The sequence below is a fragment of the Delphinus delphis genome, chromosome 17 (assembly GCF_949987515.2).
Source record: "Delphinus delphis chromosome 17, mDelDel1.2, whole genome shotgun sequence".
Classification (NCBI taxonomy): Eukaryota; Metazoa; Chordata; class Mammalia; order Artiodactyla; family Delphinidae; genus Delphinus; species Delphinus delphis.
Genome location: NC_082699.1, coordinates 65,305,138 through 65,330,764, shown reverse-complemented (window position 1 = coordinate 65,330,764; position 25,627 = coordinate 65,305,138). Strand labels below are relative to the sequence as shown.

General features: G+C 46.1%; 1 protein-coding gene across 1 annotated transcript in view; it reads right to left on the bottom strand.

Annotated features, from left to right (window-relative positions):
* The window catches only part of FER1L6 (fer-1 like family member 6), a 126,477-nt gene that overhangs the window by 33,633 nt on the left and 67,217 nt on the right, over window positions 1–25,627 (bottom strand). The window contains exons 20-27 of the mRNA XM_059995163.1: window positions 16,588–16,722; window positions 13,977–14,126; window positions 6,333–6,443; window positions 5,908–6,069; window positions 4,603–4,783; window positions 3,980–4,197; window positions 2,384–2,506; window positions 1,111–1,150 (exon numbers count right to left, since the gene is read on the bottom strand). Of these exons, the coding sequence (XP_059851146.1) occupies window positions 1,111–1,150; window positions 2,384–2,506; window positions 3,980–4,197; window positions 4,603–4,783; window positions 5,908–6,069; window positions 6,333–6,443; window positions 13,977–14,126; window positions 16,588–16,722 (1,120 nt within the window). The remainder of the gene's footprint in view (window positions 1–1,110; window positions 1,151–2,383; window positions 2,507–3,979; window positions 4,198–4,602; window positions 4,784–5,907; window positions 6,070–6,332; window positions 6,444–13,976; window positions 14,127–16,587; window positions 16,723–25,627) is intronic.

Sequence of the window (25,627 nt, the reverse complement as noted above, 5' to 3'; positions counted from 1 at the left end):
CATGTGTCATGACCCTTCTTTTAAGAAAGAAATAGTAACATTTCACTGTAGGATTTCTGCACATAGCCCTGCAGACCGTGCACTGAAGGAGCAGAGGAGATACCACTTATGCAGCAGTGCAGTGTCAGTGGATGCCCTGGGGCTGGCAATGTGTTGGCCTTCCCTGCCATATGCAAGAATTCATTAAGCTAGGCACGGAGAGGGTAAGTAATTCGCCCAGTCACCCAGCTAGCAAAGAACAGACCCAGGATGGAGTGACACCAAAGCTTTAGATCCATTCCCTCTCAGATCTGTTTAGGAACTTGAGAATCATCTAGTTCAACAACCTCATGCTCAAATATGCTAAGGGCCTAACACAATGTCACAAATGTACTTAGATTATTCAGTAATTTTTTAGGAGCAGATGCTGGAGAAAAATCACCCAAGCTCCACTATTTTCTAGCTGCATAAACCTGGGCAAGTTACTCAGCCTCTTTGTACTTCCGTTTTACTATCTGCAAATCAAGATACGATTGCTTATGTCATGGGGTTGGTCTTAGAATTAAATATGCTAGTAGGAGTGGCCTGAGGAACTGAGCTTGGCTCTGGTTTTCTCACTTTTTGTGCCACCTGAAACAGCACTTGGTGTTACTGTTGTTTTTAGGCCAAGACTTACCGTTGGTTTACATCAAGTTTGTGGTCATTTCAAATCCCAGGGCTCTTCATTTGAGCTTCTGCCAAACCAGATCTACCCAAACCTTGTCACCTGAGTTTTGGAAGCTAAATCCAGGTCACCTGTGTTAAAGTTTATCGTGCTGGCTCTGGCCTGTCGTCCCAGCTTGCTCCTAGTTTTACTCTGCCATTTCTGCATTAAGACTGTCAACATAGGGACTTGAGCCAAAGGGTCGATTTCAGCACTCAACTGAACTCAGAAGACCTGGGATCTGGTCTCCATCCAGCTCAAATCAGCTATGTGACCTCTTTCAAGTGTCGTCATCTTCCTGGGATTATTTCCTCACTAGGGAAATGAGGGCTTTGGGCTCCAGTGTTGTGCCCATGGCTCCCATTTTATCATTTTCTCACTCACATGGCCTTAATGCATGTTCAAATGTCCCCAGAACAGCCACTTACCTGTGTTGCCTGTTTGCTCCTTGGAATTGCTCTCCTTTTCCTTTGAGAAAAGAGGGAGACGAGATGATGGACACTGTCTTGTCTCACTTATTAACCCTGACTGCTAACAGTTCTCATTCAATTATCTCAGCCCTCTGCATTTTAAAAGAATACGCAAACAGTCCTCAGTAGCCCCCAGATGAAGCCTCACTGTAAAGACCTAGGGCTTAAGTGCAGGGAGATGCCCTGCCCTAAAGAAGAGGCGCCCACACCTCCAAAACCGGTGCCACCAAACTGTGGACGTCCTCGTCCTCTGTGTGCAGCCTCCTCTCAGCTGCTGGGAAAGCAACCCCTCTCCCCACTGTTCTTCCACATCCCTGGAGCATCACCTCAATCTGCAACTGTGAGGTTTATGGGCTGGCATGTTGGGTTGTTGGGTTTGTCCTGGGACTGGGGAGGTTAGCAGAGAAAGAGGAAAGGGCTGAACACTCACCAGAAGTGGTAGTGTCCATTGTAGTAAAACGAGGGTGTTTGGAAGCAGGGATTAACACTTAGTTTGTTTATTTAACTATATGTCAATATTCATGGATAGTCCTTGATGAAGAAATTATGGTCTTTCCAAATAAAGAATCAGAAGAGTTGCTACTCAATAAAATATGATGATAGCATCTGAACAACTTTCCTTTCCATTTTTACTCAGGGATGAGAAGTCTTACCAGATTCGGCCACTGAGCTTTTACCTGTGTCTCCAGACCCACTCCCCACTGGTTCTCTGGCTTTACAATTCAATCCCTTTCTTATTCCCTGTACATGAGACCCTGCTGATTATTCCCATTTGCTAAGGCCAAGACCTCTGCCTTTACTTTGATAATTTCCCATATGAACTTAGAAATCTGCTGGAGACTTGGAGCCCTTTGACCTGGAATCTCCAGGTGAACCTGAAGCCCCCTTCGCTGATGCCCACATGTCCAGAGACCCATTTCTCTTGGCTAGACCTCCCTGAGGTGGGCAGATTCCCTGGATGCCATGATAGACTGCACAACCTGCCAGCATTTACAGCAGAGCCTGTGTCCTAGGGCCAGCTCCAGCCAGACAGTGAGGATTTGGCAGTACTGGACCCTTGGTCCTTTCAGGCTTTGAACCCTTCAGCAGTTAACAGAACCACACCCAAGTAGGGCCTACCTATAGCGGAATTTAAAAGAGGGGACAATGAAGGATTTGAGGTGGGGGAGAGTGCTAAATGGTGCTGTGCTCTTATCGAAGCCTTGACTGTCACAGCCAGGAGAGAGTCTACCTTCTGTGCTTTCTTCAGGGAGGCATAATATTTCGACCACCAGTCAATGACGTTTTCAGCAGATTCATCCGCTATGGTCCTCTTTCTCCTTTTAGTAGACTTCCAAGAAGGTCTCCTGGCATCCTGGCAAGGGATGAAGGATGGATTGTTAGGTGTCAAGGATCTGCATGCTGGTGGCTAAGTGGTTTACTAAGGAAGAGGACATGTAGGTACCCTCGGGGAAGTGGATGGAGGTGTCAGCAGGTTTTGTGATTGTAGCTCTCTGTCCCTCTTAAATCAATAAAAGTTTCATAATCTGTCATCCATTAATGAGTTTATTTGACATTTATCAAGCAGGTATGAGATTTTGTGGTTGACATTGGGGATGTAAGGGGTAGACATCATCCCTACTTTTGGGAAGCTTCGAATTCAGTGCAGGAGACAAGTAGGCTACATGATACAATGTGATAAAGTAGAAAAGGAATTAGCTTCTAAACATAATATAAACGTTTATGATTTTATGATTCTCAGTTTCCTCAACTAGGAACAATAATACCTGCTCACTTCACTGTCATGAGGATTAAGTGACATAGGTAGACAATCCTCCTTTAGCATCACTTCTGATTTGAACAGATGCAAATAAATGACACCTACAACATAAGTGATGGGGGGATAGGAGAAGCAGTGTGATGCATACGTGGCAGAAGGGAAGCATTTGGGGAGAAAGTTGTGTCATGCCAAATTTATCGTGTACTTATCATCCATTTGCTCTCAGACATCTCTCGGGTATCTACAATGTGCCAGCCACTCTATCAAGTGCGGGGGATACAGAGATATTTTTAAAAATCATCTATGACCTGGTGAAGCCCACAGTTTTATGGTGGCAACAAACAAACTGAAATTTGCAACATAAAGTGGCAGGTACAATGCTGGTGGGATGGAGAGAACCCCGTGGGCTGTCAGAGAGTCACGCTGAGCCTGGATGAGATGGGAAGAGCCTGAGAAAATAGCCATTCATCTACCATACTGTGCCTTTTATTTCAGCTTTTATAATTTGCTGGGCAGGTCATCTCTTAGGACTTTCTTAAACCTGCTTTCTTCTTTAAGTCAGTTGCTAGATACACCAGGATTTTGCCCTTAAAACTATGACTTAGAAGATTACTCATGTCCCCATTTTATGGTCTTGTGTACTTATCCATCTCCCCTCCCAGAATCTCAGCTAACTGAGGATAAGTCTCACTTCTATTTAGACCAGAAGACGCATCTTTTTGGTCCTACGTGACGTTGTACAAAGTAGGTTCAAAATATTTGTGGAATAAGCCTTGATGAGGAAACCATTGTTTTTCCAAGCTAATGAATTAAGAGTTTCTGTTCAATTAAATACTGCTGTCACATTTGACTAGCACTTTAATTTCACATACACTGACTTATCTGATTCTATGACAATGCTGTGAAGTGGGTATTGGTGTCCCCGTTTTACAGATGAAGAAACTAGTGCTCAGAAATGTGAAGGTGCTTGCCGTGGTCACACAGCTAGTAGGTGGGAGGATTAGCATCTAAAACCTCTGAGTGAACTCTAATGTGCCTGGCAAATATGAAGAGGGATGACATTCTGACCTTAGCTTTTCTGTCTTTCGGTGGCTCCTGGGCTGCAGGTTTGTGTTCCATCTCCAGCATAGGGGATGGGTCAGGGATATCCACCAGGCTGGCTGCCTGAACCTGGGCCAAGTCGGGTACCACTGTGGGAGGCGGCCCAATATCCACAAAGATTTGATCTGTTGGGAGCTCCTGAGCAGAGCTGGGGGTCTCAGAAGGCTCAGTGGAAATTAATGAATCTGAAATAGCCAAAATGAAAGTGCATTGGGTCAGGACTTCCCTGGTGGCACAGTGGTTAAGAATCTGCCTGCCAATGCAGGGGACATGGGTTCGAGCTCTGGTCCAGGAAGATCCCACATGCCACGGAGCAACTAAGACGGTGCGCCACAACTACTAAAGCCCACGCACCTACAGCCCATGCTCTGCAACAAGAGAAGCCACCGCAATGAGAAGCCCGCGCACCACAATGAAGAGTAGCCCCCACTCGCCGCAACTAGAGAACAGCCCCGCACAGCAACAAAGACCCAACGCAGCCAAAAATAGAAAATAAAAGAAGTAGAGGGGACCGCAGGAAATTCTTCAGAAAGATCCTGCAGGCACCACGGTTTTGTAGCCCACAGCGCTAGAATCTAGGAGCTTCCTACCTTGCACAACTTGGGCTCCATCCACCTGTGAGGTGAGGGCAAGGGGCTCCCTGGATTTACACAAAAACTGTTTCAAGCAGTTGATGGTGTAGGTGCCCACGAGGGTGCTCCTCCCAAAGGCTCTCCAGTCCACCACGCAGATGCTCAGGGGTGGGTGCAGAAGCTCATTCTCAGGCAGCTCCTGCAGGGAGAGGCTGGGGTGAAGTGGGGCACTGCCTGCGCTGACCTGTCTGGGTGTAGGACCAAAGCAAGCCAGGTACCCATCCTTCCTCTGTCCCTGCCTGTCCTTTCCCTACAGGTCATCCCTGCAGCTTGCCAGAGTCTGGAGCAATGCCTTCTCAAGCCAGGGAGTCATTACCCAACACATGAGGGATGGTACTAACGATTCACCCCAGGTGTAAACTGCAAAAATCACACACTCCCAAGTTCTCCATGGCAATAGGCTTCAATCCTCTTACTTTGTCATTACTGTATTTATCCGAACTTTCATCTCAGATGAACATTAATCCAGACCCAAGATATAAAGCAGATGAGAATTGAGCCATTTAAGATGGAGCTGAGCGTGAGGGGTCAGCGCCCCATCCATTCCTTTACCCTGGTGGACCCCGAGGCTCAACAAAGTCTGATTTGGAAGGTTTGCAAACACAGTACACATTCTTTAATTCTAGTCCTTCTTGATTCAGAATCTGTGTCCATTGGAACTGACTGGGTTAGACAAAGCAAACTTTGACTTCACAGTTGGTTCCAAATCAGAGCACAGAAATAAACAAAAGCACAGGTGTCAAGCATTGCTTTTGACACGCTATGTACAAATAATTTTTTAAAACTCTAACCATTGTAGTAAGTTCCATGACAGTGTCTTCCAGGCCAGTGGTTCCCAAACTCCAGTGTGTATCAGAGTCACCTGCAGGGCTTGTCAAACCAGAGGTGTCTGGGCCCCACCCCCCAGTCCCAACAGTCTCTGGTTCAGTAGTTCTGGGGCAGGGCCTGAGAATTTGCATTTATAATAAGTTCCCAGGTGATGCTGATAAACTGAGGGCCACACTTTGGGAACCACTGTCAACCTTCTTTGATTTACTATATGATCTACACCCAGAACCTTTAAAAACAAAACAACAACAAAAGTCTGTTTTATCCCATTCTGCAATTCTGGCTTTTTACTGAATTAAACTGTTCTTTCTTGTGAGTAGTGGGGCACCTGAAACTCTGAAACATCTCCCCAAGTCAGGTTCAGGAAGGAGTGGGTCGCATCTATGGAGATGAAGCGAATGAGCGGGTGGGGCAGGGGAGGGGAGAGACCCGCACCACTTCGAAAGCATCTGCCTGGACGCTGAAGTTTGGGTTGTTCTGGTAGCTCTGGATCACACAGGACTTGACTCCATGCCCGCCACACTCGATGAGGACCTGGGGACGATCCACCGAGAGGAGCTGCACCTTCTTCATTTCCCGGACTCCCCAGAAGAGAACCTGAAGAGAGGATGGCAGGGCTGCCACACAGAGGCCCAGGGAGGCGCCAGCAGGTGTGGCTCAGGTGTGGGAAAGTGAGCTGTGCCAGCCTGAGAACCACAGGATGTTCTTCCAGGAAAGGATGGGGCAGCTCCTTGTGGCTCCGTCCGATCAGCCACGTCTCCTTCCCACTCCTCAAGTCCCCTGACACAGTGCAGGCATGATTGCAATGCACCAGTGCCCTTTAGTCCCAAAGAACAACCCAGTCCTTCCGGGCCCCATACCTCCACTTGGTATTTACTCAGCACTGGCCGGATGCTGGCAGGAACAGGGTAGATCTGGGTGACATCGGGTGGGTCGAGGGGAGGGAGCCCTTGCAGCCCAGACGCAGGGACCTACCACACAGATCAAGCGCTGGTTAGACATTGGGAGAGGTAAGGAAAATGAACGCTGCCACGCAATGACCTCATTGGAAAGACTGTCACTGTTTTAACCAAAGGAATGTTTCCAGCCTAAAATGTAAATCAAGATGATGCATTTTGTCACAGTGAATAATTTCTTAATTTACAAATGCATTCGTTCCCAAGGGTAATCAACATTTAGTGAGCACTCACAACGTGTCACAAACTAATAGTTTCATAAGCTTTCAGCGAGCTCACAGTATAGAGGAGAGGAAAAAAAGACAGATAGATCCTCATAACCTCATTGTATTTCATTCTTTTCATTCTTTCTTGAAAATTAATTACATAAACACTTATCTAAAGTTTAAAAAGAGCAATAAATTAATTTTAAAGCTTCATATTAAAATTTTGGAAAAGCAAGTTTTCAATTCATAATATTTTCTAATATCCTTCATACTTATTCTTTACCTTGTGGGTAATTTAGAAGTAGTCTCCTTAATTTCTGAATTTATGGTGTTGTTGTAGAAGTATTGTGTGATTTACAGAGTGGTCAGAAAAATATACTCTGTAGGATTTTAAACCTCTGAAGTGTTTTGAATGTTATCTGACATTATTGGAAGCAAAAAATTCTAGTAACACCTTTGCAGATGATTTATTCATTAAAGAATATAAGCAGTAAATATATAGGATTAAACATTTAAAAAATATCTCTGGTATCTAAATGTTTGCAGATATTATAGAAATAGGAAATAAGTAAACCTATAGACATTAAATAATAACTGAAAAATTATGAGTGGTAAAGTAATGGTTGAATGTTTTGAGTATGTAGGATAAATTCAAGTATTTTACAAATGGCTGAAATCTAATTTTTTTCCGTCATTAAAGTATATATATATTCAGTCAAAAAAAAAGAAATGACAGGGGAATTACAGCCGTAGAATAGAGAAGGGTCTCTGATCAGATTCCAAACCTCTGAGACTTAACTATCCTCCCACTGTGCACTACAAGAGACTGATTTAATCACATAGAGACTAGTCATAGTCAGTAAAACAGAAAATGAAGTCTTTTGAAGGCAGACCTCCAGGAAAAGGTGTTATTTCCTGTGCATTTGGAGTTGACAAAACCGCAAGAGGACAATTGCTGTGCTTTATTGAAATCTCACACAAAGGACTTAGAAAGTCTCCTAAGGAAAGGGCCTTTCTCATTTGTGGGCCACCCCACATTACCTTCAAGACCTGGCTCAACACGTACATCTTTCAAGAAGCCACCCCTGATTTGGTCCCGGCCACTGTGGCCATTCTCCTAATCTTCAGTCCTTGGAACACAGTGTGTCCTCTCTGGAGGCTTAGTGCAGAAATTAGTGGACTGAGCCCAGAAACCAGGCTCTGCTGTGTGACCCTGCATGAGTCCCTTTCCCTCTCTGGACCTCAGATATTGGGCCAGCTGACCCTTCAAGTCCCTCAGGAGCCAGATGTTCTATTAAACATTGCTTTGGAGCAGGAGGTTTTCCTCGCTGGGGGAGTTTGCCTGACTTGGCCAAGAGGAAGCCTTTGTTTACTTCATCATTCTCAGACTCTCAGGTAATGCTCCAAAACCAGTGAGTTCTTGATAAATGTTTATTGGCTGCCACACATTAGCTCTGTATGCTCGAAAAAGCCTCTTTGCCCATCAAAACCTGTAAAGCACAAACATATCACCATTTCTTTTTCACAGACATATTCTAGCTGGCATCGGCAGATGTGGTTCAGTTAATTATAAGAAAGCCCAGAAAAAGAAGACAGCAGTCACTGCGAATGCCAAGTAGGCTCAAGATAATGAAGCCGCAGAAGGAACCAAACCAGATCAAGGAGCCGGGAAAAGGTGAGGTGAACACTGCCTGGCGGCGAGGAGGTGAGCGATCCAGGCTGCAAAACATCGCCTCCCTGAGAAAGCTAATTGCTCCTGTGGCTCCAAACGTAAAGCCAAAAAACAGCTGTGATGGTGGCACAGGATGGGATGGTGCCTCTGGATGTGCTTTTAGAAGTACCATACGTGGGCTTCCCTGGTGGCGCAGTGGTTGAGAGTCCGCCTGCCGATTCTAGGGACACGGGTTCGTGCCCCGGTCCGGGAGGATCCCACATGCCGCGGAGCGGCTGGGCCCGTGAGCCATGGCCGCTGAGCCTGCGCGTCCGGAGCCTGTGCTCCGCAACGGGAGAGGCCGCAACAGTGAGAGGCCCGCGTACCGCAAAAAAAAAAAAAAAAAAAAAGTACCATATGTTTTGCTCGTCTTGGGGCCTCTGCCTTCAAAAAATGTACAGATTAAGGGAGACAAGCTGTAAACAATTGCCTTTATCAAAGCCTAGATTTGGGACTTCCCTGGTGGTCCAGTGGCAAAGAATCTGCCTTACAATGCAGGGGACGTTGGTTTGATCCCTGGTCAGGGAAGAAAGATCCCACATGCCGCGGGGCAACTAAGCCTGCACGCCACAACTACTGAGCTCGTGCACCTCAACTAGAGAAGCGAAAACCCACACGCCACAACTAGCGAGAAGCCCAGGCACCGCAAGGAAGATCCTGCGTGCTGCAACTAAGACCCAATGCAGCCAAAAATAAAAATAAATAAATAAATCCTAAAAATAAAAGCCTGGATTAAATAGAAAAAGAGGCAAAGTGACGTAGGATGGAAGAGGAGAAAACATTTGACTGAGGTGGGGGAGGGGAAGCTGCCTGGAGGAGGCAACTCTTGTCCTGAACTGTGAGGATGATCAGTTTCCTAAATAGGTAAATAGGGGCTTCCCTGGTGGCGCAGTGGTTGAGAGTCTGCCTGCCGATGCGGGGGACGTGGGTTCGGGCCCTGGTCTGGGAGGATCCCACATGCCGCGGAGCGGCCTGCCCCGTGAGCCACAATTGCTGAGCCTGCGTGTCTGGAGCCTGTGCTCCGCAGCGGGAGAGGCCATGATGGTGGGGGGCCCTTGCACCGCGATGAAGAGTGGCCCCCGCTCGCCGCAACTAGAGAGAGCCCTTGCACAGAGACGAAGAGCCAGCATAGCCATAAATAAATAAATAAAATTAAAAAAATAAAATAAAAAAATAAAAAAAAAAAAGGTAAATAGAGTGCAGGGGGTGGAGTCGGCAGAGCAGGGAGACATTTCGAAATAGGGTGACAGCGTGGCCAAAAGCAGAGAAGCACATCTGTGCGCTGAGGTCTGAGAATTCAGAATAGTCTGCTGTAAAGAGGCCACAGTACGTGCAGAGTAACTGTGCTGAAATGTGAGCCGGAAAAGGCAGTTTGAAGACAAATTAATTTGGGGAGAGCTTAAGTGCTAAGCTATGGAAATCTGACATTCTCCTATGGGCTAGATTTTCTTTTCATGAAATATTAAGAGTTACCATGCAAAAAGAAAATATTTGTATTCACAAACATTTGGGAAATGTTGAATTTCAAAAAAGAAAGAAATTTCAAAAGTTTCTTTATAGCTGACTTCTCAGAGTCTTTACCAAGGTAACGGGCATTTCAAAGTCCCAAGAGGGACATAATATGAAAAATTTCCCAAACATTGTTTTTGGTTTTTTTTTTTGCAATACACAGGCCTCTCACTGCTGTGGCCTCTCCCGTTGTGGAGCATAGGCTCCGGACGCGCAGGCCCAGCGGCCGGGGCTCACGGGCCCAGCCGCTCCGCGGCATGTGGGATCCTCCCAGACCGGGGCACGATCCTGTGTCCCCCGCATCGGCAGGTGGACTCTCAACCACTGCGCCACCAGGGAAGCCCCCAAACTTTGTTTTTACTGTATTTAGAGGGACTTGTGTTCCAAAGATACAGATTTTGGGAAATGCTCTTGGAGATAAGAAACAGACTGTCTAAAGAGGAGAGTGGTATGGTGGACTTGCGTTCTGGAAGGAATGCGGAGGATGAAGCAAACAAGGAAGAGACCAGGAAAGAGGCCAGTGGAACGATCCTGATGAGAACGAGGGTCTACAGGAACAAGGGACAGTCACCGGGCTGGAACGATTGGCTTGCCCATGGATACAAACCCAGAGTGAAGAATTACAGCTGAGTGTGAATTCTCAAGGCAGAGAGTCTAGGAGAACAGGGGGACAGTGGGCCAGGACTGGGAAAACAGGGTCAGATAGCTGGGTAGAGGAGGAAAATGGAGGTAAGGAATTCAGTCTGGGGCACTGAAGAACCCAGGTACTACACCCTTCTTCTGAGACAGGGAAGCCTTTCAGTAATGGAGACAGACGGGCTGAAGGTGAACCACCCACAGACGGAAACTGAGAGCCGCTGGTGACAAATGAAGGCGTTTTCCAGCTCCCGCCTTCCCGGAGTGTAGGAGATGCACATGCTGAGACAGTGGCATTGATGATCAAATCAATTTTTGCACACGTAATCAACTGAGAGGAAGTCCTAATGAAACCCTAATGAATTGTGTCTCTTCGGTTGCTTGCCTCTGACACCCCACTGTCAGGAAGCAGCCGTATCTCGAACCAGTCTGCCCAGCTCACGGTGGAGGGAGGGCGGGAGAATCAGAGGTGGGGCCGTGGAACTGGGAGAAAGCCAGGACCTCAGAGGGCCTGTTGGGATCAGCTGGTCCAGCCCCTCATTGATGGATTAGGGAACTCCCTTCAGGAAGCTTCATGCAATGAAAAGAGCAGTTGACTGAATCCCATCCAGTAAACCTGGAGCCTCGGCTTTCTGACATGTAAAATGAAAGCATTGTACTCAAGCTGGTTTTCCCAAATCAGTCTTTCTTCTGCCACTTTTACCACCTGTGTTATTATCTAGTAAACATTTTCATTAGCTATAATTTCATTTTTAGAAAGGAAACTTCAAGTTGCTAAGTAAAACAGGTACCACTGGCCATCAATGGAAAGTAACTTTAAAAAGAAAACCAACGAAAACAAAATAATGTTATTGGAATATGTCATGTGTAGCATTTCTTAAAATTTCTTTTCACTGTGTTTGGAGGGGCCAGTGTTCCCAGAAGCAGACTTTGAGAAATGTTCTTGTAGATAACATTGATGTTTCTTTAGAGGCATTGAAGCTGAAGCCTATGCTTTCTGAAGAAGAAAGGTTGCAGGTTAAGAAACGTGTAATACACAGATGGGCGTGAAACTTTCTTCTAAAGGTACTTAGGAGGATCCAAAAAGGCAAAATTCCATTTACAACAATATGGATGGGCCTTGAGGGCATTACGCTAAGTGAGATAAGTCAAAGAGAAAGACAATACTGTATGATCTCAGTTATATGTGGAATCTAAAAAAAGAAAACACAGAAACAGAGAGTAGATTGGTGGCTGCCAGGGGTAGGGAGGTGAGGAAAGTGGGTAAAGGTGGTCAAAGGGTACAAACTTCCAGTGTGAAGATGAATAAATTCTGGGGATCTAATGCATAGCATGGTGACTACAGGTACAATACTGTATTGTACACTTAAAAGTTGCTATGAAAGTAGATCTTAAAAGTTCTCACACCACACACACACACACACAGACACACACACAAAAGGTTAACTATGTGACGTGATGGATGGATGTGTTCATTAACCTTATTGTGGTAATCATTTTGCAATATATACATATATCAAATTATCATGTTGCCCACCTTAAACTTACACAACGTTATATGTCAATTATATCTCAATAAACCTGAGAAAAAAAGGCAACACTCCCTCGACATTAATTCACTGTGATTTAATGCTCTACCTGGTTTCAACCTAAGATTTTTCAACCTAAGATTCTGACTCATTGACGGTCTAAAATCACCTGGACTCTCAATTAAGGAAAGACTGGAGCAGCTGATTCTGAAGAGCCCTTTCAGTTCTGACAGTCCATGTTTCTGTGCAACACACATCCATCTGGTGAGAGCTGGTTCTATTAGACTCTCACTTGGTTGATCATCCTGGAATCCTAGAAGCTAAGATTTGTAAGACAAAGAGTTCACTAATCCTTCTCTCCTCCCCTCCTACACTACAAGCATCATAGAGCTGGAGCTGACGCCTGTGATCCTGCTACTCTGTCCCTTTAAGAGCTCATCCAGCTTCAGTTCCCCTGAGAGAGGCTGCTCTTTCTCCAAGGCAGCCACTCCAGCCTTAAAAAGTTCTTCCTCAAGTGGAACAAAAACCAGACGACAGTCAAAGGCTGATTGGGTGCACTTCAGAATTCATCTCTGTAGTCATATGCAGCTCCCAGGCCGCACACCTGGGCACTCTGGATTTGAGTACAAGTGTGTCTAACCCCGTAGCTAGCTGTTCCCGTCCTCTAATGCCCTTCAGCCTCTTCAGCTCTCGGGGGAATCTGTACACTGGATTCTAGGCTCCGACCTACCATATCCAGCGAGCCATTACCGTTCTATCCAGCTCAATGTCTTCACCTGAATAAACAGATAGGACTAGATATTTTGCTTTAATATTCCATGGTATAATAATATTAATAATAATAAAATAGGTAGCATTTGTTGAGTGTTGATTCCACGCCAGGCACTTTAGGCAGGTTAATTATCACCTCCATTTTGCAGGTCAAACAGAGAGAGATAGAGCAGCTTACCCACAGTCGCACACCAGTACGTGGTGGGAATGAGATCCGTATTCCTGGGATTCAACTCCAGCACCTTCCCTCTTACTCATTTGCTACGTCTTGGGAATGTTTGTCTTCTAGTTTCTCTACTAGAGATTTTTTTAAATTGGGATTTCTGGAAAATGTGCTTTCCTAGAGAGGGACTGATCTGACCCAAAGGCTAAGTGCCGCCTGCCCTCAGTGAGTGGGTGGCCAGGGAGGATGGTCAGGGCCTGACACAGGCCCACCTGGTCACTTCTTTCCAGGTCACCATTCTGTCCTATTTGGTCCTTGACTGGACAGCCAGACTTGAGAGGCTCAGCCTCCCTCCCTAAGTATCCTGCCATTGCTTTCTGAAAAAGTCCTCCTAGACATATGTTCATAAATTCCCCGATGTCTTAGTGGGACAGACTAAGAACTCGATGTCTTTGGGAAACTTTGTGATACGGTGTAAGGAGCAGAAGGCTTTAAAGGTCTAAGTTCAGCTCTCAGCTCAACCACCGACTAGCAGCATGACAAGGTAAGTCATTCAATTACATTAATCCTTCAGTTTACTATCTGCAAAATGGGAATCATAATCCCTACCTCAACAGGACTGAGGGAGGTTTCAGTGTGATGAGAGGTATGTGAGGCAGCAAACACAACACAGGGCACGTGGGAGTGTCCACAAACGTTTGCTCCCTTCCCCTTTTATATCCTCCTGAGGTCTGTATGGAGCTCAGGGTCTGACGCATAGGGCTGCTCAAGCACTGCTGGCCAAATCCACATGGAACTTTCATCCTGGGACTCTGACTTGTAGCATGGAGGCTCTGGGAATAACCCGTCACCTGAGTTCCTAAATGGCATCTCCCAGATCCCCAGAAGGAGCCGTCTCCAGACACAGGACAGCAGGCAGGGACCAGGCATAATGTGATGGACATACCCTTCCCATGAGGCTGCTTCTCTGGCCAGGGAGACTAGACAGACGGCCAGTGCAGATAGCACTTCTGGTTCACTTACCTGCAGCAGTTCAAACACAGCAAGGAGGTCCCCTCCAGAAAGGTTCCCGCAAAAGATGGGGTGGTAACACAGCCTGGGGGGTTCATAGTGCTGGTCAGCGAGCTTCACAACAGGAGCAGCCACGGTGGCACCCAAATATTCTGGCTTCCCCTAGGGCAGAAAAGAAATGAAGTTTTGTCCCTGGTGGTCACCTACCTGGTTCTGATCTGCGTCGGTGTGATTCTGTAATTAATATTCACAAAACTGTCAGCCTCAGTGTCTCCCTCCTGCTACGATCTCACTCTCTTCTTCTGCTAAGCCCCTCTCACCTCTTCCCACAGCCTTGGGGAGCAGCAGAATCCATCTGGGCTCTCAGGGAAAACCCTAAGAGGGTCATCTTAGGGGCTTCCTGGCTCAAGGCGATCTTAGGGGTTATCCCTTTCCTCAGTGTACTGAGTTCAGTGGAATAAAGTAAAAATAATCACCCAGGGTTGACTTGAAGGGGAAAAGCAGAAATAAGGTGGCACCAAATATTCCAAAAGATCTCCAGAGCAGGGAACCCCTGTGGCTGGGAACACAAGCTTGGAGTCCAGGCAAACGTGAGTTGGAGTTCCCAAATCTATTGCTTTGGAGATCTATGGTCTTGGGCCAGTTACTCAACCTTTTTTTTTTTTTTTTTGCTGTACGCGGGCCTCTCACTGTTGTGGCCTCTCCCGTTGCGGAGCACAGGCTCGGGACGCGCAGGCTCAGAGGCCATGGCTCACGGGCCCAGCCGCTCGGCCGCATATGGGATCTTCCCGGACCGGGGCACGAACCCGTGTCCCCTGCATCGGCAGGCGGACTCTCAACCACTGCGCCACCAGGGAAGCCCTACTCAACCTTTTTTGAACCTCATGCTTTAAAAAGAGCATAGGGCCTTGTTCATAGGGCCATGACAATTAATGTAATGATGTGTGTGCTTTCCACAATGACTGGTATACAATAAGTGCTCAGCCCATAGTACTGTGATGAAGATGGTGGTGATGGTGGTGATGATGGTGATGATGGTAATGGTGACTAAGGTCAGCATGTTTAGGTAATAGAGCAATTCTGCCCTATTGTTCTTGTTGTAAAAGCGCGTATGAGAATAGCTTCGTATGTAAGTGTGGGAGGTAAGTTTCTCTAAGACCTATTTTTTTTTTTTGCGGTACGCAGGCCTCTCACTGTTGTGGCCTCTCCCGTTGCGGAGCACAGGCTCCGGATGCGCAGGCTCAGCAGCCATGGCTCACGGGCCCAGCCGCCCCGCGGCATGTGGGATCTTCCCGGACCGGGGCACAAACCCATGTCCCCCGCATCGGCAGGCGGACTCCCAACCGCTGCGCCACCAGGGAAGCCCTCTAAGAACTATTTGATGGGGTCACCTCCTGCCTCTTCCTCATCCCTGCTCCCAGGAGCCTCAGTCCACATTCCCCCCACAAGCAGCATGGGGTTGGAGCGTGGGGCTGCTTTGCTATTTATCTCAAGAACTGCTGTATCCCCTGGCACAGGGCAGGCACTCATTACATATTTATTGAGTGAAAACTCTTGGATAAATGACCTCCAAGTCCAAGGGCAGTGCCCACATTTTCTTTGGCTGAGGCTGGGTTTTAGTACCTGCACTACTTCATTGCCTTTGGACTCACAAACAAGCATTTGCATTCCTGGCTGTAGAAGGAAGCTTGGTTGAGGTGGAAATGGGTTTAGCTCAGTCACACTTAAAAACTAACGAAGTGGGGCTTCCCTGGTGGCACAGTGGTTAAGAACCCGCCTGCCAACGCAGGGGACACAGGTTCGAGCCCTGGTACGGGAAGATCCCACGTGCCAGGGAGCAACTAAGCCCGTGTGCCACAGCTACTGAGCCCGCACTCTAGAGCCCGCGAGCCATAAGTACTGAAGCCCTCGCGCCTAGAGCCCGTGCTCCGCAACAAGAGAAGCCACCGCAATGAGAAGCACGCGCACCGCGACGAAGAGTAGCCCTCGCTCACCACAACTACAGAAAGCCTGCGTGCAGCAAAGAAGACCCAACGCAGCCAAAAATTAATTAATTAATTAATTAAAAATTTTTAAAAACCCTCCAGTAAGCTTTTGAATCTGCTGTTTCAGGACACGGACATCTTTGGAGAGAAAGAGGTTTGGCTAATACCATAACAGAAATGAGATAGAGCTGAATGCATTGTTTCAGGGCTTGGAAGCAACAAACAAAGAAGAAAAAAAAGGCCCAGTTACAAATGCTGAATCAGTGACAATATATCCATTCCTTCCAACCAGGCGACATCAGTAAAAACCTGCTATTTTCAAAAGGCATGGACATTTTTATAAGCAGCAATAAGGTATAGAACTGGGGGCTGGGTATAATAATTATATTCCTGAAGAAGTATATGTGGACTGAACTTTTGTGAAGCAGATTCTATTTAAATTGCAATCCAAAGGGAAATCTAAGCAAAAAACCCTTCAGTAAAGCAAATGGTCATCATCCATTTCCCAGATTCTGTAGATCAGTGTTTCCCAGGTGAGGACTGCCTCTGGGCATAGTCACAGGCTGGTTAAATAAAGGAAGTTAGTTGAACAGGGAGTTTTTAGCAAGGCACAGTTAGTGCAGCCCTGGGACACTCACCACTGCGTCACTGTCATACAGCTCCACCACCACTAACGGCGGGGATCCTGCCAGTTCCTTCGGGTCTCCGTGCAGCACCAGGTCATTGAACAGCAGCATCTGGTTCCAGGTGGGGGAGAGGGTCTGGGAAATGACCTGGAAGTTGGGGCCAAAAGAAAAGCAAAACATCACTCGACTGGGTTGGAGGGGGCTCCGTGAAGGGTAAAGAGGACACATTCTCATCACCATTGCTCACTTATTCAACATTCAAGCAACGACGGAAACTGATGTGCTACTGAGTATCGGATGCTAGGGATACAGATTCCCTTCCCTGGAGGAGCTTATATAAGCTTCATGAGTAGAACTCCCACCTGATTACCACCCTACTTGCAAGCATAATTCCAATTCGATCCTCACAGTAGTGCTGTGATGATAACACCAGCTACCCTTTATTGAGCACGTACTGTGTACAGGCTGCGGTACTTCACATACACTGTCTTGCTGAAACTTCCCAACAATTCTGGGAGGGAGAAATGTAAACCAAGGCTCACTTGCCCAGAGCCGGCACATGGCAGAACTGGGATTCAACCCAGGTCATCTGGCACCAAAGCCCAGGCTACTAACTTCAACCATCCTCACCAAGTAGATGCTCATATTATCTCCATTTTATGAAAGGGCAAACTGAGAATGGGGAAGATCTAGTGATTCTTCACTGTGAACAAATAAAATTTCGCCATCAAATACTCGAAAGTGGATTTTCAATCGAATATTCCTCACATGCAATTCTACTGTTTCGTGGATATTTATTCGACTGCATTGACCTGACCAGGGTCTTCAAAATAACCTTCACCATTTTGCATGACATCATTCTTTCTTCCATAGCAAATTGTGACATTGGAAGTTGGCTGCACCCATTATGCAGATGGAGAAATCAAAGGACAAAGAAGGACCACAACCCACATGACTGGTTCAGAACCATGAGTGGCTCACCTAGGAGTGACTCAGAGCCCCCTGCCAGGCCATTCAGGTGGTACCTTCAGAAGGTAGAGTGTAATGAGCTTGCATCCTCTATTTAATTGGATGTTTGGAAACATGCCAGTTTCATAGAGCTAAAGGCTAAGGTTGCTTGCAAGATAGGTGCCTGTACCTAGGCAGAAACTGCCGCATTCATGTGTGAGGCCAGTCCTGGAAAGAGGCCACAGTCACAGTCTCCTGTGCAGGCAAATGGGTGATTTCTCAGGTTAACACAGACTGCACGCTCCTGCTGGGTCCTGAGGAAATTTCCACGCCACCTCTGCACTCCACTCCTACCTCTCACCATTCTCTCCAGGAGGGACTGGAGAGAGATCTGGCCTGAACTAACTACTGCTTAGATTCCAAAGCCCAAATAAAACTGTCATCTCAGAGCTTTACATCAAGAGCCATTTCTAGTCATGGCATTAAATCACTTGCACTGTGGTTGCGAAAAAATATTTGTATTGCTCTTTTTTATGAGTCATAAAATATGCGTTCCACAATTTCCTTCCTTCCTTGCTTTTTGCCTTTAGAGTATTTTATGCCTCAGACACAGTGAGGTTTTGAACATAACGTTTCAGAGAAAATCTTGATTTTTTTGGACAGGAAGAGAATGGCTTCAACCAACCTATGAACAGCAGTTAAGGCATTGCAATGCAAAGTTCCCCTGTGTCGGTGACTGACATCACAAAGAACTATGTGTTTTTATGTTGCTTTTGAAAATAGAAATGTGATCTTTTTTGCAACCTGTACCCAACAGTGTGACACCAGAGCAATTTATGATTCTCGCAGCATCTTTCCTACAGAAATATTCTGATGGCTTCCTTGGCACTTTGGGCTGTAACTGCCACTTGGTAAGACTCCAGAGGCCAGCATTCATTCTTTCATTCATCATATATTTATTCCTTCAAAGTGCTAGGCTCAGTATTAGGCACTAACACAGCATCCTGTGCTTAGCAGGTATTCAGTAGCTACTTGCATGACTCAATGAGTGGATTTTGGCCTGTCCCATGATTAAAAGGACGATGTGGCTACCTTCGAGAAGTACTGAAACGTTCACCCAAACAAAATACATTGTCCCACTTCTCTGCCAAGGTGAGTACAGCTCACCTCATTTCCTCGGGGTTTCCTTATGGAGTTGTGCTTTATAAACTTGTTCGGTGACATTGTTGGAGAGATTATGGTAACACTTAAATTTAATGCTTTTAAGAAGAAGTGAGATACCATGGATGGAGCGTGGCTTTAGAATCAGAGACCCCCTGTAATGGAACCCTAGTGTCACCACCTGCCTATGTCCAACTTGGGCAGGTGATTTAACCTCTCTGATCCTTAGTCTTACTCATTTCAGTGGGGTTAGTATCCACCTTGTAAAGTTGTTATGACCACTGTCTAAGATAAAGCTTTTTAAGTGCCTGGCATACAGTAGGTGCTCAGTAAGTGCTTTTTGTCTGCCCCCCTCCACCCCAGCCACACTCATTTATAAATGAGTAAACATTTACTGAATACCTACCACGTGCCAGCGTTGGTCACCAGGGTAACTCGTATCTAACGAGACCACTGGTGTCCTCAGGACTCAGCGTCAGTCTGACTGCTTGAAATCTCAGCTTCCATGCCCCCCACCCTCTAAGATCCCCTGTCCTTCTCTTCTAAGCCTCCCTCTTACCACATAGTCCTTCTCCCTTTCTATCCCCAAAACCTTTCTCTATGGGAGCTGTCTCCCTTTCCCTTTATCCTATCATCACAAGATTTCCAAGTTCCACGTCCTCAGTGGCATCTGAAATAGCTGGATTCCCCTCCTGAAAGATTTCGTACCATCAAGTCACTTATAAAGGATTGGCTGCAGGACCCTCCCTTCAGAGATAGTTCTCCTTGAGCAACACGTAGTCCATTTAGAGAAGTGCTACCAGGTGTAGGGTGGACCAGCTCAGCTATGACTGCAGGGCCCCCAGGCTCAGCCTTCCCCACCTTGAAGAATGCACGAGTGGGGCATGTCACACACAGATCAGTCCCACCGAGGCAGCACACACTGAAACAGGAGAGAGAAACCAGAACCCTTTCTTACCAAAACGGAAGCAGAGTGGTTAAGCAAAATAACTTTGGAATTGGACCAACCTGGGTATCCATCTTGGCTCTACCATCTTCTAAATAAAGAGTCTCCAAGCCGTACCTTCCTCAACTGCAGAATGAGGACACTAATAATACCCACTTTGGGGTTGCAGTTAGACGTAACCAAAAATGCATATAAAATGCTTAGCATCATGCCTGTCACAGAGGGAGTTTTAAAATAAATGACAGCTATCATTATTAGCAAAAATTAGGTACTCGGTTCAAAAGTATGGAGGCAAAGTCCAGGGTTCAACAGAACTTGTTTTCCCTTTCAAATGATTATTTGATAAACAAATGTCATCTGTTCCTTTGAGATATGCATCTAAATCAAACGAATATACTGTGTGGAGTTGCAAAATAGAAGGAGAACTACATAGGAGCCAAGGGAGCTCACTCAACCCCCGACCCCACCCAGAGCCCTGAGATCACCTCTGAGGGCTTGGAACTCCACAGCTGTGCAGGCAGAGGAGGCCTCCAGGGGTTCTGCCCGCCCCCCCCCCTTTTTTTAACCACACTGTGTGGCATGCAGGATCTTCGTTCCTCGACCAGGGCTCAAACCTGTGCCCCCTGAACTGGAAGCTCGAGGTCTTAACCACTGGAGCGCCAGGGAAGTCCCAGGGATCCCCCTTTTGAGAATTCCCTTTGTTTTTGGTGGGAAGCCTCAATGGCAAATAATAGCGCAGTCACACAGGAGCTGTTATAAACAAGGCACTGTACTGGGTGTCTCACCCTCTGGGAGGCATATACAATATCACCATCCCTATTTTACAGATGAAGAAATTGAGGACACAGAGGATTTTGCTGTCACACAGCCAATAAATGGAAGGGCTCAGACCTGAACCCAGGCACTACGGCTCTAGAGTCTATACTCTTTTTTTTTTTTTTTTTTTGCGGTACGCGGGCCTCTCACTGCTGTGGCCTCTCCCGCCGCGGAGCACAGGCTCCGGACACGCAGGCCCAGCGGCCATGGCCCACGGGCCCAGCCGCTCCACGGCACGTGAGATCCTCCCGGATGGGGGCACAAACCCACGCCCCCTGCGTCGGCAGGCGAACCCTCAACCACTGCGCCACCAGGGAAGCCCCTAGAGTCTATACTCTTAACCACCGCGCTATGTACTACCTCTTAAATCACAGGGAGGAGAAAGGAGTCTGAAGTCTTCTCGTTCTCATGCTCAGTCACCTTCCCTCTGATGTCTCTCCCGACTTCCCTCCCAGGCAGAGCTAACCCCTCTCTCCCTGTGGCCCCTGGAGGTGCAGTACTATGGGGTTTATCACAGTGTGGCTGATTCGTCTGCACAGAGCACTGCCGAGCTCCACTGCATCGTGCACTGTGCAGGAGCGGAGTCCGGAAGATGGCGGCGTGGGAAGACGCGGGGTGAGCGTCTCCACACAACTAGGGCGCCTGCCGGCCGCTGGTGGGAAACTCTGACCCCCAAGGAGACAGGAGGGACCCCAGAGTGAACCGGTAGGACAGAGGGGGACCGAGGGGGGAGAAGAAGTGGAGGCCAGACAAGATCGGCGCCCCTGAGGCCGGGGAGATCAGGAGAGGCAGGTGAGAGGGAGTCTCCGGGAGGAGAGGGAGAGGAGCGGAGGGCCTGGGGAGCCTGCTGAGCTCCCAAGCTGGTTCCCCCTGCTCCAAGGCCCCTCCAGGCCGCATGGGTCCTTGGGAGCATGGGGGGGGGGGGGCGATCAGGAGACACAGGCTGGAGAGGGGCCCTGGGGGGCAGCGGGAAAAGAGCGGAGGGCGATGGCCCCACCCACTCGGGCCCAGGAAGCCTGCTGAGCTCCCAGGCCGGTCCCCTGCCCTCCAAGGTTCCCCCTTCCCCACCGGCCGTACTGGTACTGGGGGCATATGAGGGAGGCCGGGGAGATCAGGACAGGCAGTCGGGAGGGGCCCTCCCAGACCCCAGACTGGAGGAGCAGGAGAGGAGAGGAGGGCGTTTGCCCCGCCCACTCGAGCCCAGGAAGCCTGCTGGGTCCCCAGGTGAGGTCCCCTGTCCTCTGAGGCCAGGGTGGGGGCCACGGCTGGGCCCCTTCTGTTCCTTCAGCCTAAGCCCCACCCCCCACAGGCCCCAGGGCCTTTCCGGCCCTGTGCGTCCTGAACATCGCCCCGCCGACTGCCCAAACCTCACCCCTGCTTAGGCTCCGCCCTCCACAACCCCCCCCCTTTTTTTTTTTTTTTTTTTTTTTTTTTTTGCTGTACGCGAGCCTCTCACTGTTGTGGCCTCTCCCGTTGCGGAGCACAGGCTCCGGACGCGCAGGCTCAGCGGCCATGGCTCACGGGCCCAGCCGCTCTACAGCCTGTGGGATCTTCCCGGACCGGGGCACAAACCTGTGTCCCCTGTATCAGCAGGCGGACTCCCAACCACTGCGCCACCAGGGAAGCCCAAACCTCCCCTTTTTTTTTCTTTTCCCTCTTCCTCTGTTTTTACTATTGTGGTACTGATGTACCTTCCAGTTGCTGATTAATCTATAATTTTATTTTTACTTTCTAACATATCTGTTAGTTTCCTAACAATAACAAAGCATTTTTACTTTGTTATTGTTCTCTTTTTTCTTCAATTTTTTAATTTAATTTTATTTTTTTTTATACAGCAGGTTCTTATTAGTTATCTATTTTATACATATTAGTGTATACATGTCAATCCCAATCTCCCAGTTCATCACACACACACACCCCACCACTTTCCCCACTTGATGTCCATATGTTTGTTCTCTACATCTGTGTCTCTATTTCTGCCCTGCAGACCAGTTTATCTGTACCATTTTTCTGTTCCACATATATGCATTCATATATGATATGTTTTTCTCTTAATGACTTACTTCACTCTGTATGACAGACTCTAGATCCATCCACGTCTCTACAAATGACCCAATTTCGTTCCTTTTTATGGCTGAATAATATTCCATTGTGTATATGTACCACATCTTCTTTATCCATTAGTCTGTCGATGGGCATTTAGGTTGCTTCCATGACCTGGCTATTGTAAATAGTGCTGCAATGAACATTGGGGTGCATGTGTCTTTTTGAATTATGGTTTTCTCTGGGTATATGCTCAGTAGTGGGATTTCTGGGTCATATGGTAATTCTATTTTTAGTTTTTTAAGGAAGCTCCATACTGTTCTCCATAGTGGCTGTATCAATTTACATTCCCACCAACAGTGCAAAAGGGTTCCCTTTTCTCCACACCCTCTCCAGCATTTATTGTTTGTAGATTTTCTGATGATGCCCATTCTAACTGGTGTGAGGTGATACCTCATTGTAGTTTTGATTTGTATTTCTCTAATAATTAGTGATGTTGAGCAGCTTTTCATGTGCCTCTTGGCCATCTGTATGTCTTCTTTGGAGAAATGTCTATTTAGGTCTTCTGCCCATTTTTGGATTGGGTTGTTTGTTTCTTTAATATTGAGCTTCATGAGCTGTTTATATATTTTGGAGATTAATCCTTTGTCTGCTGATTCATTTGCAAATATTTTCTCCCATTCTGAGGGTTGTCTTTTCGTCTTGTTTATGGTTTCCTTTGCTGTGCAAAAGCTTTTAAGTTTCATTAGGTCCCATTTGTTTATTTTTGTTTTTATTTCCATTACTCTAGGAGGTGGATCAAAAAAGATTTTGTGGTGATTTATGTCAAAGAGTGTTCTTCCTGTGTTTTCCTCTAAGAGTTTTATAGTGTACAGTCTTACATTTAGGTTTCTAATCCATTTTGAGTTTATTTTTTTGTATGGTGTTAGGGAGTGTTGAAATTTCATTATTTTACATGTAGCTGTCCAGTTTTCCCAGCACCACTTTTACAGAGACTGCTTTTTCTCCATTGTATATCCTTGCCTCCTCTGTCATAGATTATTGACCATAGGTGCATGGGTTTATCTCTGGGCTTTTTATCCCGTTCCACTGATCTATATTTCTGTTTTTATGCCAGTACCATATTGTCTTGATTACTGTAAATTTGTAGTATAGTCTGAAGTCAGGGAGTCTGATTCCTCCAGCTCTGCTTTTTTCCCTCAAGACTGCTTTGGCTATTCACGGTCTTTTCTGTCTCCAAATTTTAAGATTTTTTGTTCTAGTTCTGTAAAAAATGCCATTGGTAATTTGATAGGGATTGCATTGAATCTGTAGATTGCTTTGGGTAGTAGAGTCATTTTCATGATATTGATTCTTCCAATCCAAGAACATGGTATATCTCTCCATCTGTTGGTATCATCTTTAATTTCTTTCATCAGTTTCTTATAGTTTTCTGCATACAGGTCTTTTGTCTCCCTAGGTAGGGTTATTCCTAGGTATTTTATTCTTTTTGTTGCAAGGGTAAATAGGAGTGTTTCCTTAATTTCTCTTTCAGAGTTTTCATCATTAGTGTATAGGAATGCAAGAGATTTCTGTGCATTAATTTTGTATCCTGCAACTTTACCAAATTCATTGATTAGCTCTAGTAGTTTTCTGATGGCATCTTCAGGATTCTCTATGTATAGTATCATGTCATCTGCAAACAGTGACAGTTTACTTCTTCTTTTCCAATTTGAATTGCTTTTATTTCTTTTTCTTCTCTGATTGGTGTGACTAGGACTTCCAAAACTATGTTGAATAAGAGTGGTGAGAGTGGACATCCTTGTCTTGTTCCTGATCTTAGAGGAAATGCTTTCAGTTTTTCAACATTGAGAATGATGTTGGCTGTGGGTTTGTCGTATATGGCCTTTATTATGTTGAGGTAGGTTCCCTCTTTGCGCACTTTCTGGAGAGTTTTTGTCATAAATGGTGTTGAATTTTGTCAAAAGCTTTTTCTGTATCTATTGAGATGATCATATGGTTTTTATTCCTTAACTTGTTAATATGGTGTATCACATTCATTGATTTGTATATACTGAAGAATCCCTGCATCCCTGGGATAAATCCCACTTGACCATGGTGTATGATCCTTTTAATGTGCTGTTGGATTCTGATTGCTAGTGTTTGGTTGAGGATTTTGCATCTATATTCATCAGTGATATTGGTCTGTAATTTTCTTTTTTTGTAGTATCTTTGTCTGGTTTTGGTATCAGGGTGATGGTGGCCTCATAGAATGAGTTTGAGAGTGTTCCTTCCTCTGCAATATTTGGAAGAATCTGAGAAGGATGGGTGTTAGCGCTTCTCTACATGTTTGATAGAATTCATCTGTGAAGCCATCTGGTCCTGGACTTTTGTTTGTTGGAAGATTTTTAATCACAGTTTCAACTTCATTACTTGTGATTGGTCTGTTCATATTTTCTGTTTCTTCCTGGTTGAGTCTTGGAAGATTATACCTTTCTAAGAATTTGTCCATTTCTTCCAGGTTGTCCATTTTATTGGCATAGAGTTGCTTGTAGTAGTCTCTTATGATGTTTTGTATTTCTGCAGTGTCTGTTGTAACTTCTCCTTTTTCATTTCTAATTTTATTGATTTGAGTCCTCTCCCTCTTTTTCTTGATGAGTTTGGCTAAAGGTTTATCAATTTTTTTAATCTTCTCAAAGAACCAGCTTTTAGTTTTATTGATCTTTATCAGATAAAAAAGTCTATTTTATCTGATATGAGTATTGCTACTCCAGCTTTTTTTTGATTTCCATTTGCATGGAATATCTTTTTCCATCCCCTCACTTTCAGTCTGTATGTGTCCCTTGGTCTGAAGTGGGTCTCTTGTAGACAGCATATATATGGGTCTTGTTTTTGTACCCATTCAGTGAGCCTGTGTCTTTTGGTTGGAGCATTTAATCCATTCACATTTAAGGTAATTATCAATATGTATGTTCCTATTACCATTTTCTTAATTGTTATGGGTTTGTTTTTGTAGGTCCTTTTCTTCTGTTTCCTACTTAGAGAAGTTCCTTTGGCATTTGTTGTAGAGCTGGTTTGGTGGTGCTGAAGTCTCTTAGCTTTTGCTTGTCTGTAAAGCTTTTGATTTCTCCATTGAATCTGAATGAGATCCTTGCCGGG